Source organism: Cyprinus carpio, chromosome B6, assembly GCF_018340385.1.
Source record: "Cyprinus carpio isolate SPL01 chromosome B6, ASM1834038v1, whole genome shotgun sequence".
Classification (NCBI taxonomy): Eukaryota; Metazoa; Chordata; class Actinopteri; order Cypriniformes; family Cyprinidae; genus Cyprinus; species Cyprinus carpio.
This window is the reverse complement of record NC_056602.1, coordinates 16,423,943-16,436,891: the sequence shown is the minus strand read 5'-3', so window position 1 is coordinate 16,436,891 and position 12,949 is coordinate 16,423,943. Positions and strand designations below refer to the sequence as shown.

Here is a 12,949-nt window from a genome sequence, read left to right as displayed (position 1 = left end):
ATAAAATGGCACATTCAACAACCTGTCGTTTTGGCAGATTGGATTCAATATAAGCTGTTTTTAGACTAACCAGAAAGTTTTGAGTTCTGAAACTTACAAAATGTTTTCATAGCACATTGACCTCTTATATGTCAAAAGATCAAGGGAATTTTGATTTCTTAGTTCATCACCCCTTTAAGATTGTGACAAGAACCAGTTTGACTAATTAGCAGTTAGCCTAGAGTTAGTTAATCAGTCTTACTTTTCTTATTCAAATTGGACCAATCTACTATTCTGTAACTGGGTTTAAAAAGTTATGACCATGAAGAAAACAAATTAGATGACTAACTTTTTAAGACTAGTCTAAGTAGTTTATGCAATCAGCCCCTGGTCTTGTGAACCAGATAAGAACCATTTAATTGAAAGAATCTGATTCAAAAGAAAAGTTCATGAGTCAGACCTCACTATTACTTATATGAATAACTGATTTTAGATGAAAAAGAACTTAAATTTTGAGAATGTTCCTTAGACAAAGTTATCAAGCTCAGAAGACTTGAAAAATATTGTGCTCAATATAGTATTTCTTAATATTTTAAAAAAGCTTTTATTTACTCGCTGTAGTATTGTTGCCAAGTCGTGGAGACACTGTGTGTTTCCAAATATGGTAAGGGGCGTAACATTTCCGTCAGACGCTTGAGGTATTCAACCATTCACAATGCACTGGATAGCTGGCCAATCAGAGCACACCTTGCTTTTCAGAACGATCAGCTTTGTAAAAATCGACATGTTTCAGAAAGGCACGCAGAGAAGAGCACAATAATGTACAGTATGTGGAAAATAATGTGTTTTTTGAACCTTAAACTACGTAAACACATTGCATTACACCAAATACACAAAATAATGTTTTTTAAGCATAGTCATATGACCCCTTTAAATTTATTTGTTTTAGTTTCAATTTTCTAAGTTCTTCATGTAATACTACTTACAATTTATATATCAGCTTTATTTCAGTAACAAAAAAAAAAGATTTTTAATAGTAATAACTTTTTGTTTTTATGGTGCTTTGTTGTCATTTTGGATATTCTTCAAAAATTCAACTTTTGTGCTCAAAGTAAGTTGAAATTACTTGAGGGTAAGGGTTTTTTTTTTTTTTTTTTTTTTTTTTTTTTTTACAAATGTTATGTTGTTAAAGTTAAGAGGGCTCTGTGATTTAAAAACACAGAACAACTGCAAAAAACAATCTGGATTCAAAAAAATATCTTTGATGTGTTCAGTGAAGATGTGTGCTGTGAAGTATGTCCTTAACGCAAATCTGGCTATTAAAAAGTTCGGTCAAGCAGTCTTTCTGGATGAGAGATAATGAGTCTTCAACTTTAACCTTTGACTAGTTGGACTCTCTCTGTGCTGAGCTGTTGGGGGGAAAGAGGGGGTGGGTCATCCAATTACTGTAATTGGCCACTTAGTGAAGCTGTTGCCCATCATAAAACACGGAGGGCCATTTATCTCCTCAACAAAAGATGTGTCATTGAACAAAATAACATCTCATCGTCTTTCAGTCGCACAACATTCTTTGAAAACCCTCATCATAAATACAATCTCTGAGGGAATCTTGCCACAAAGGCTTTTGAAAAGCAGATAACTCTCTTACAGCAGTGCTTTTCAAGTGAATATGAGCCGTAATGAAGGGATACTGGGACTCGTGACCTGTATCGATTGGTAGATGACTTCTGATTTTATAACACATGGCAGTGATGTGTGAGGTTTTGAGTAACAGGCTTTCAAGTTAAATACAAATTAGTGTTTTTTAACCTTTCAAAAAAAAATGTTTAAGCATTTTGTCCTTCTGCATCAAATCAAAGTGTTTCGGTGCACTCAGTTCACTGACTAATGCTATGAGCAAGTAATTTTTTTGATTAATCAAATCCTTAAATGAGATTTCCAAATGTCCTAGATGGCTGAGAGTTGAATGATTGCTTGCGTGGCTGTGTAAGTCTCCTCTTGCCATCAATATTCATACACAGTGATTCATTATTCAGATTGCAGAGCACAGAGAGTTCAGAGACATGTTGATACAGATTTGAGGCATTCATGAGAGTGGCACACCTGCAGAGACTCGATTAAAGACTAAGATTTACCCAGGGCTTGATGTTGCGGAGGCAGAAAACACATTTCGCCATGAAGTGCACTTCTGGACACTGTGAAAAAAAGAATATAAACAACAAACAAAGCCACAGTTTTGGTGGCTGGTTGCATATAAGCTTTCTAGTTGACTAAATAAAAGTTCTGTAAATGAATAAATTTGGAGTATAAATTGGTATTTTAGTATCTTTAATGTGTTTAGAGTTGGAACACCAGTGTAATGTTTACATTTGTTCATTTGACAGACACTTTTATCTATATTGATACAAATAACCATAGTTTTGTGACGTTCCTGCTCATTAGATTGATTACATCCACTGTTACTCAGCTAATATTGATTTTTGTGATAAATTTAAAAGGTTTACTCAGTTATTTAAGAGGTCAACTCTACTGAGATGAATATTATATGATTAGTTAAATAAATTAAATATATATATAAAATCTTATGTATAAAAAACATGTAAAACATTTTTATATTTTAGGAGAACTGTTTTCATACATAACATAGTGCCAGCATTTTTTTCTTATTTTTATAAGCTATTTTTTACAGCATAGCTATTTTTTCTGTCTCATTTATCAAATCCCTTTCAGTCAGACACAGAGTTCTGGGATAAGATGCAGGCAGAGTGGGAAGAGCTCGCTCGCAGGAACTGGCTAACAGAGAACGATCGACCACAGATTCCCTCTAATGTGTCTCCTTATGAAAAGGTAAAGGAGAAACAGTTCAAGCAAATCATTTAAACAAATATTAATTTAGAATTGTGATAATAATGATAACAACAACAATATTAATACTACTACTACTACTACTAATTATTATTATTATTTTATAATTACTAATTTATTATTATTATTTTTAGAAACAACTGCTTAATAAATATTGTTTTTTATTTTGTTAAATATGTTTAGTATTTAAGATTTATTTATTTATTTTATTATTATATTTTTATGTTTTTATTTAACCAGTACTTAATTATGTCCATTATTTCTTCCTCAGGGGTACTACTTCCACACAGATAACCCTTTCAAAGACTGGCCAAATGCATTTGAGGAGGGATTACGCAAGTCCAGAGAGGGAGACCTGCCCAACGCTGTACTTCTTCTGGAAGCAGCTGTACTGCAGGACCCTCAGGATTCGGAGGTGAGCGAGTTGGCTTAGAAAACAACAACAGTCAGCCAGGTACTTTCATCAAATCAACGTCTGCACAGCTTGAAAACATGTTCTGCCAATCAGACTACCGCCATACCTTTCCTACATACAGTGATAAGCAGTAGATACGTTCTTCCCCACATTGAACATTTTACAGATCATGGCATGATTAGCCAAAGGCGGGGTGGGGGGGGGTCCATGTTCTCACTAATTCAGTGAGAGCTCTGTATTAGACATTGTACTTGACAGTGACTGATGGCAAACCATTAACACTCCTGTAACTGAGAAGAGTTCCCTTTTTTCCAGACGATTTAATGATGTAATATTTCAGTTACATCCCAGAGAGGATTATCCCTCTTCTCCTGGAATTACCCCACCTCTAAATGATTGTGTCTCCAAAAAAGCTGAATGTTAACAGATAATATTACAAAGCAAGTGCCATTTCGGGGAGATTTTGCTTCTATCATAAGTACGCTATATTCATTGTACATTGTAAGTTAAGAGTGCAGACTCAGCCAACCGTGTTAAAATATTCTATTAATAAGGCTCATTAATACACTTTCCGTTGTATTCACAAACTGTGGCCTTGCCACGAGGGTTTTGAAATGCAGTTTCCTCCTACACAAAGTTAACAAGCTTATCTTCTAATAATTAGTCTTACTCAGTGTTCATAACCCCACAAATGATTCATTGTGGAATCGTTGCATTAATATTCAGTCACATAATTAAGGATACTTTAATCAACATCCTAAGCTTTAAATATTTGTCTAGTGATATAGTACATCCAATGATTCATCATCAAGTAGAAATGGCAACACAAATCCATTCAGTTCCTCACTAACATTGTGTCCTATGTCTGAGCCACAGGCCATTGAGAATGAATCATTTCCCCTAGGTTAGCACTGTAGCTCGCGCACAAAAGCATCTCCTCGCCGGAGTCAAGGTGATAACCCCAATGCTCATTGTTCAATACCTATTTTCTTTTCAGGCTTGGCTGGTGCTGGGAACCACGCAAGCAGAGAATGAGAATGAGCAGGCAGCAATTGTCTCCCTCCAGAGGTAAGGAAGTATCCCTGCATGAATCATATGCAAATGATGGTTTACACAGAACCATTGGCTCATGAAGTCACCTAAAATGTGCCTGAGTGTTTATGGCAAAAAAAGGCCAAAGCAGAGTAAGACAGGATTGCTTTGTGCTGGATGTATCGTTGATGATTGTACCATCAATGTCAAATCAAGATTAAGGTTAAAGGAATAATTCACCCAAAAATTTAAATTTGAAGAAAACGTACTCACCCTCAGGCCATCCAAGAGGTAGATGAGTTTGTTTCTTGATCAGAACTGATTTGGAGAAATGTAACATTACTTCACTTGCTCACCAAAAGATCCTCTTCAGTGAATGGGTGCCGTCAGAATGAGAGTCCAAACAATCTGATTAAACTATCATAATAATCCACAAGTAATCTGCACAACTCCAGTCTATCAGTTAATGTCTTGTGAAGTGAAAAGCTGTGTCTTTGTAATAAACTACACATTAAGGTGTATCGACTTTAAATTGTCACTTCTAATTGTAACATAACAGGGCTTCCTCCAGTGAAAAAGTCCATCCCCTGCAGACGAGATGACTTTTTTTACTGGAGAAAACAATATTATGGATAGAGTAAGCAACGGTTTGAAGTTAAAAACATCTTGATGGATTTGTTTATTGCAGATCCAAATATTCCTTTCATCTCCATTCAGAACAGAAATGGTATAAGCTATATAAACAAGACCCTTCAAATTGAAGAAGGCCTTGAGCCGGACACCTCCGTGTGGTAGTCTGTGACACCAAATGAGACAAAGCTCTCTGCTGTGCCCTCTCCTGCTTGAGATAAAGAGCTACTGTAATAACCCGGTGGTCCAATTAAAATTGCATTTCATAAGCACAGAGGCCTTTGGGAGATTACATTCATTTTGGATAGAACAGCCAGCCATAATTTCATACAATGTTCCTCTGAGCGACCGGGGTGAAAACTCCAATCTATGTGTGTTAATCAGCAATGACACTCAAAGCCGTGTTTTGGTACCATGTATCCGTATCACTTTTGAGCAGAGTGCTTTTATAATGTCTGCCTCTCTGATATTATCTAACGTAATTTGAGATGTCATTTTAAAATGGTGTATTATCTGTGGTTGGACCACACAGCTGCTGCAGTTCACATCCTGTTCGTCCTAAATAGAATGCAAGATTGGAACTAGTAGAGCAGAAATAGAGTAGAACTACAATAAAACTCTTCCACATCATAGTTAAGTTAGGAAGCAAAACTTTAAATGTCTTTTTTGACTGTACTCTGTCAGCTTTAGCTGTGACAAGGAACATTATGTCAAAGCTGCCACACAGGTTTCTTAAATATACTGTATTACCCAGAGGTGAATGAATTTAGCCAAATGCTGATACAGTTTGCACGCAAACAAAGCAATAAAAGTAAAATGTAATTTATCCCTGTAATGCCCAAGAAGTATTTCTAATATTATCCAGTATTACTCTTAATAATTATATATAATGTTCTAATAATATCCTCGCAGTTGGAAATGTTTACACTGCTTAATATTTTTATACCATGATCAATTTTTTTTTTCAGGATTCTTTGATGAATAGAAAGTTTAATTTTTTTTTTTTTTTTTTTTTTTTTTTTAATAATGTAAATGTCTTGACTGTTACTTTAGAACAATTTAATGCAGCATCCTTAGATTTAAATGTGTTTAAATCCCAAACTGCAATGCATTTAAATAAATTAACCTCAGATTCATGTGATCATAAATGGTCAAATTACTTTCTTTTGACCTTCAGAGGTCCAGAAATGCAGACTGGAATTTGCCTATAGTGGTGTGTTCCACAAAACTTACCCATAAGTAATACTGAAGTACTCTTTTTAGTACATAGTGTCAGCATGTGAACTGGGACAAAGCCGGCATCTTATTTTGGCAGGAGGGTTGGGAGGGGGTGAGTATACTTTTACCTAAATCTGATTAGATCAGATCAGATCAGATTAGAACTGAAATTTCTGATGGATGTAGCGGATAAATCATTAGCATTGTGCACTGCTTTTGTTTTAATGGACAACAAGAGAAATGTTTTTACTGACTGTCATAAAGACAACCTAGTCAAAGCTTTTATTTGGCATTGTTGCATTTTTATTCTTTGATGCACCCGTGTAGCCAGTGTGAGGTAATAAACAATATCCAGATGTCAGCCACGCCGTGTTTTGTCTTACGCTTATAAAACAGGGAATGTGACTTCCATCATAAACTGAGCAAATTATTTATTTTGGTTTTATGAAATGTTTAGATGGTCTCCGTGCAGACGCACAAGATGACACAAGTATTCACCCATGAATTAAAACCAGCACTAATCAGGAAGCATCTGCCTCTCATTATGATGGCAGACAGCTAATTAGTGTCCATCAAAAGCAGCGGTTCTTTAGATGCTTCCCTGTTGTATGTGTGTGCAGGTGTCTGGAGCTCCACCCCAACAACCTCCAGGCCCTCATGGCCCTGGCAGTGAGCCTGACCAACACGGGCATGAGGCAGGAAGCGTGTGAGGCACTGCTGAGCTGGATAAGGCACAACCCCAAATACAAGCAACTTCTGAAGAGCCGCACACACCTGCAGGCCTCACCTGGTTCACGGAGACCCTCCTACCCTTCCGCAATGGGCTGGTATGGTTACAAATAAATCCAGTGCCATGTAAGAAATATACAGCAGCCCCAAAAATATAATCTTTAAGTAAAAAATTACAAATGTCATTACTGTACAAACAAAATATTAGCAAACAAGTAGTTTAAAAACAAATTATGCTAACCAATTTAGAACTAGCTTCAAGTTTTGGCCATTTTTGCAGTTACTTTGGACTAAAACAAAGTATTTTTTTTGTAAAGTTATTTTTAGTGGATGTATGATGTCAGTCTCCCTCATGTTCAAACACATGTCATAGCAGAATATATCATTTGTTGTATCATTTGGTAATCAATTAAATAATAAACAATTGTGTATATATTTGCAGTATATAGATAGATAGATAGATAGATAGATAGATAGATAGATAGATAGATAGATAGATAGATAGATAGATAGATAGAAATTTGCCTTTATTTGACTAAACATACAGTAATATTGTAAAATATTATTTCAACTGCAAAGTTGAATTTTCAACAGCCATTACTTCATTCTTTTGTGTTACACAATACTTCAGAAAACATTCTAGAATGGTAATTTCTTTTGCTTAATTACTATTGGTGCTTTTTTTATACCAGCCCCCATTAATCCCTTCCCCAAACTCCACTCCATTTAAATAAAAAAAAGTTAAAAAGTAAACATTTTATTCTAAAACATCAAACAATAAATGTAAAAAATACTACATCAAACTTTAAAAAAAAAAAGTCCTGCAAACCTTTATTTTTTTGTAAATAAATTGTACAACTTTTACTGTCGCGTCAAGATGATGATGGTCATTTATTTTAACGTTTTTCTCAACTTAATTTTTTTGTGACATGCCACTTCCCAAGGAATGTTCTGCAAATTATTTCTAAATTGCCTAAAATAATCAGGTGTTGGTTGTTTGCCCTGCGACAATCAATCGTTGTATGACATCAAAGTACCACCAGAGCGTCTCCATGCTTTTGGATCGCTCTCGCTGTTTCAAAACCTGGATATTTTAGGCAGTTTAGAAATCCTGTGCAGAACGTGTCCCCAGGAAGTGGCACGTCTGGTCACCTTGCTAAAGTGATGGGTTTACAACTGCACTCCATGTTGCAAAAACCCCTACTTTCTCCTGCATGTAGCACTTCAATCCCTCCTAAATGGAATATTTTTGGTACCAACAACTTCAATTTCTCTCTAGAGAGCCGCTTTCCCTTTTTCTTAGCTATTAAATGACACATTTTGATGATGTTTCTGGTAGGGACGTCCCTGAAGGACAGTGCCTCTGAGTCTCAGCACTCTCTCCCTTTTTATCTCCAGCCCCCTGCTGCCCGAGGTGAAGGAGCTGTACCTGGAAGCTGCCCAGCACAACTCGGACACGATCGACCCAGACCTGCAGACAGGGTTGGGAGTGCTGTATAACCTCAGCTCCGAGTTCAACAAAGCAGTGGAAGCCTTCAACGCAGCGCTGTCAGTGCGGCCGGAGGTAAATCCCTTCTCAGTGTACTCGACTGACAAACTGAGGCTAAATCACACAGAAACGCTCCCTAAAGGCAGAGGGCAAAGGAGACAGGGAGAAAAAGTCACCAGGGCTTAAAAAGTGGCTCTGAAATCTTTGAAACAGTTCATTTGAAACTTGAGGGGAGCTTTACCATTCATGAGCGCTGACTCCAGAACCCTGTGGGTCACCTTGTCGACGATTGATGCTTGCTAAGCCAAATTCTGTCCCCATGAGTAGACTGCATTTACACTCGATCGAAAAATCCTCCCCATCTGCTTGACTTGGTAATGTCTGCTTGCCTGCTGGGGGGCTCAGAGCGTGAATGCGATGAAAGATAATGGCAGTGTGGAAGTGAAACTCTGATACCAGGCTCCTTGTGACATTAGGAACTAGGCAACTTCTTTGTACCTCTGTTTTATGCAGTGTCACTGTACTTTAAGGTCATATTTTATCCTTAAAACAAAGAGAGCTGATCATATCTTAATGGTATTAAAAATCAGTCACATGTAACTGCGTAATCTTTGAAGCACAGAGCGATAATTATTTTGATCCGTGATTCTGAGCCGGAGGGGATTCTTCTTGCCGTTGGTGTGTACAGGACTACCTGCTGTGGAATCGGCTGGGGGCGACGCTGGCTAATGGAGATCGCAGCGAGGAGGCTGTGGAGGCCTATACCAGAGCCCTTGAGCTGCAGCCCGGCTTCATCCGCTCACGTTACAACCTCGGCATCAGCTGCATTAACATGGGCGCTCACAGGTTTGTGACAGTGAGTTGGGCTTGACCTGAAAATTATGGAAAATATATCCCCCAACTTTTTGTTTAAATACTTTGATCCTGAGGTTCTGTTGGAATAAATGTAGCATAATAAGCAAACATTTATTCCTTGATTTATGGGTGTTTCTTCAACTGCTGGTACTTTTGTGTCCCAGGGGTTGGTTTTTTAAAGAGGTTTTTGTTTGTTATGAGGGCCTTCAGAATTTATTTGAGCTGCTTTTCAAATGCATTTATGCATATTTTATTATTTTACTCTTGGCCCACACTTAGCTTTTTAATCTTTTATAATGGAGTTTCTTATTTCAAAGTATTATTAATTATGATTTAGTTATGAAAATACTCGACGAGCCTGAAGTTTGAAAGTTTTTTTGATAGTTTTGTACAAGCCATATAATCAGATATACAGTACAGTACATAGATAGATAGATAGATAGATAGATAGATAGATAGATAGATAGATAGATAGATAGATAGATAGATTAGACTAAACATTAAACAACAATAAAAATATTTTCTGAATGTCCACAGTGCCCATATTTGTAAAGACACTCTTTTTATTGATTTATTTGTTTATTTATTGCAGGGAGGCAGCCAGTAATTTCCTGACGGCTCTTAGCCTGCAGAGGAAGAGCAGGAGTCGGCAGCTTTCGCACCAGGTCATGTCTGGAAATATCTGGGCGGCCCTGCGGATAGCGCTGTCCATGCTGGACCAGCCGGAACTCTTTCAAGCTGCTAACATAGGAGACCTGGACTTACTAATGAAAGCTTTTAACCTGGATATGTGAGCGAGGATACCCTTTAACCACGGCAAATATCCAAAGTCCTTTATGAGAAGAACTTTGTCAGAAAAGCAACCTTTGCTTCGCAGAGCACCTTTACATTCCTGAGAACTGAGTGCTGAATGATACTATTTTACTAGATTTGCACATCAGTTTACGATTACCCTAAAGAGCACAACGCCGGGTGAAGATTGTACAAGTATGCCTTAGAGAAAATATCAGCTAGACCTGCAATGTAACAGTGAGAATCGGGGGAAACCACAACTGATGAGAGGAACGCAGACTATAAATGTGCAAGAACAACATTAGCTTGATGACTTGATTAGATGTACTGTACTGCGTAGACTTCATGTATTGGTTTCGATTGCACTCTTTATTTGAGATGGTGGGGTTATTATAGATTTTGGTGGCACTTAGTTCAACCCTGGACACTCCTCACCTGATCTCTGCTGCATCATCCCCTTTATTTCCTGAAGCTTGCAGACCAGATTAAAAAGCCTTACTTATCTTGCATGTAAAATAAATAATTGAGATGTTATCGGTATGATACCAGATAAAAGCCATTCCTTGCTATACTTTGACCTCTTGATGTAGAAGTCTGTTTTCCATCAAGGTCTTTTTGTGAAACATACCACATCTTTGAAATGTTACGCTGATTATTTCACAAAATTCGATGCACTGCCCCTTTTGCCACAGTTATCAGCCTGGGATTGACAGGAAAACTAGAAACTGCCCAATATATAAGCCAAACTATTTGTGAGCTTCACAGTTTTATACCCTAATATTGTTGTTTTTCTTATATTACTTGTTATGGTTCATCTCCAGCTTGCATGATGTTTTATTTTGCTCATCAGTGTGAACGTGCAAGTTCTTAATGTTGCATATGCGCTTGAAGAAAAGTCCTACGTTTTAAAATGCTATGCAAAACCTATGGATTTTTATTTTTTTATGCAGCTGGAAGCAGAAGAAAAGCCTAAAGCACCAGAAAGCAGTACTTGCTTTGTCACTTTTTTGTGTTTTAAGGTGTAAACTGGTAGGTAGACGGTAGAAGATCTGGTAATCCCGTGTAGATGGTTTATTGTATTTTAAGGCTACATGTACATTAATCCAGATACATCTGAAAATGTCTTTTTCTCAACATTTTGGCATTTCGTCCCCACTGAGGTGCTGTTTTTGTTCTGTGAAAACAGAATCTTTTAGAAGATTCTGACGATAGTCGATACAGTTGAAAATGCCACGTAAATTTGTGGAATAAATTGTTTTCACATGGCACATAGAATATGATATTTGACATGTTTAGTCATGTGACACGTAGCTATAGATAGATAGATACCAACATGTGCCAGCTATGTGCTATTCACCTGCACATTAAAGATATTACATTCTTTACAATCTTTATATTACATTACTGCAAAAATACAAATTTACTCACAATTGCTGTCCTGCAGCAAATCATGAGGACAGTTGTGACGCCATATATGGAATAGCAATTGAGTGCGACCTGGACACACCATTAAGTGGTGAAATATTTTGCTAAGAAATATGACTTTATATGTGATCTCTCAGAAAAACATCAGCTCAGTTATGCATGCATATTAAGATGATTTAAAGGGATAGTTTTCCCCAAAATGAAAAATCCTGTAAACATTTACTCACCCTCATGTTGTTCCAAATCTATTTGAGCTTATTTCTTCTGATGAACACAAAAGAAGATATTTTAAAGAATGTTTGTAACCAAACAGCTGGTAGCCATTGACTTCCACAGTATTTTTTTTCCCATACTATGAGTCAGAATTTTTATTTTTAGGGTGAACTATCACTTTTTTTTTCTTTTCTTCAACGTTTTACTGAGGAAGTGAAACTATTGGAAAATGCCAGTGTAACAAAAAAGCCATTTTCAAATGCATCTGGATTAATTTAGATGTAGCCTAAGCAATGCTTCTTATTTAAAAAGGCTCCCTAATTCAGCTGAGCTTTTATTTGTAGCATCATATTTTTATTATTCCCACCTAGTGCAAGAATTTATTTATAAAAAAAAAAAACTTTATCAATGAAAAAGCATGCAAAGCCATTCAAGCACCCATTATAAAGTGTTATTAATTTATTAATTGTTACTATATTTATTTAATTACTGCTCTATGTATTTATTTTATTATTCTGTATCTGAACCTATTTGGAAAGTCTTGTATATGCTCATCGATACAGTTAGAACAGGCTTGTGCTTTGTAGCTGAATGTTACAGTAGATACTATAGATTCTCTCACGCCTGAGACCTAACCTCCCCTTTTTTAGAACTTTGTACAATCTCAGGTGTGACTGTCTAGATGAATTCATGCTCCTGAAGTACTCCTGATGTATGAACGCATGCCGAATACACTTATTTTTGAATGCTGTAGATTTATTTATATGCATGACCTTGACATGCCTATTTTAATCTATACCCTTCATTTCTATGACTTATATATAACTGTAATCACTATATTTTGCATTTCAAAATATATATTGATCTGAAAAAATATGGAATATTAACTGTAAAATATCTACAAATGGGCAGTTTTTGCAATGCAGTGATTAATCTCAACAAGACCTTCTTTATAGTCACTTATAATACTATTGCAATAGCCAGATTTACTAAAGCCTTTAGAGTTAGAGACTCAAATATATGTTATGCATCATTCAGAGCTGTGTTTCTGAATTTGTACATGCAAACTTTCTGAATGTTTGCCATAGGCTTTATTAACTCTGGCCCAACATTTAAAAGATAGATGCATATACAAAAGTTATCTTTTAAAATAAAATATTGGAATAGAGTTTGTATGCCTGGTTGTTGCTGTTGATCACAAACTGTTGCCGTGAGCGCATTTAGCTGTTTTTTTTTAGGGGCTCAGAAACAAATGGTTGCACGGTTGAAATCTCCCGTTTCCAATCTGGTATCACCAAACATGAAAA

At 36.5% G+C, this 12,949-nt stretch overlaps 1 protein-coding gene across 4 annotated transcripts in view; it reads left to right on the top strand.

Moving 5' to 3' along the window:
* The window catches only part of pex5la (peroxisomal biogenesis factor 5-like a), a 68,291-nt gene extending 57,025 nt beyond the window's left edge, over window positions 1-11,266 (top strand). For all 4 annotated transcript variants that reach the window (XM_042725903.1, XM_042725901.1, XM_042725900.1 and 1 more), the window contains 7 exons: window positions 2,710-2,826; window positions 3,116-3,259; window positions 4,257-4,327; window positions 6,760-6,966; window positions 8,267-8,432; window positions 9,046-9,203; window positions 9,805-11,266. In XM_042725903.1, the coding sequence (XP_042581837.1) occupies window positions 2,710-2,826; window positions 3,116-3,259; window positions 4,257-4,327; window positions 6,760-6,966; window positions 8,267-8,432; window positions 9,046-9,203; window positions 9,805-10,006 (1,065 nt within the window). In that variant the 3' untranslated portion in view covers window positions 10,007-11,266. The remainder of the gene's footprint in view (window positions 1-2,709; window positions 2,827-3,115; window positions 3,260-4,256; window positions 4,328-6,759; window positions 6,967-8,266; window positions 8,433-9,045; window positions 9,204-9,804) is intronic.
* The last annotated feature ends 1,683 nt before the right edge of the window (window positions 11,267-12,949 follow it).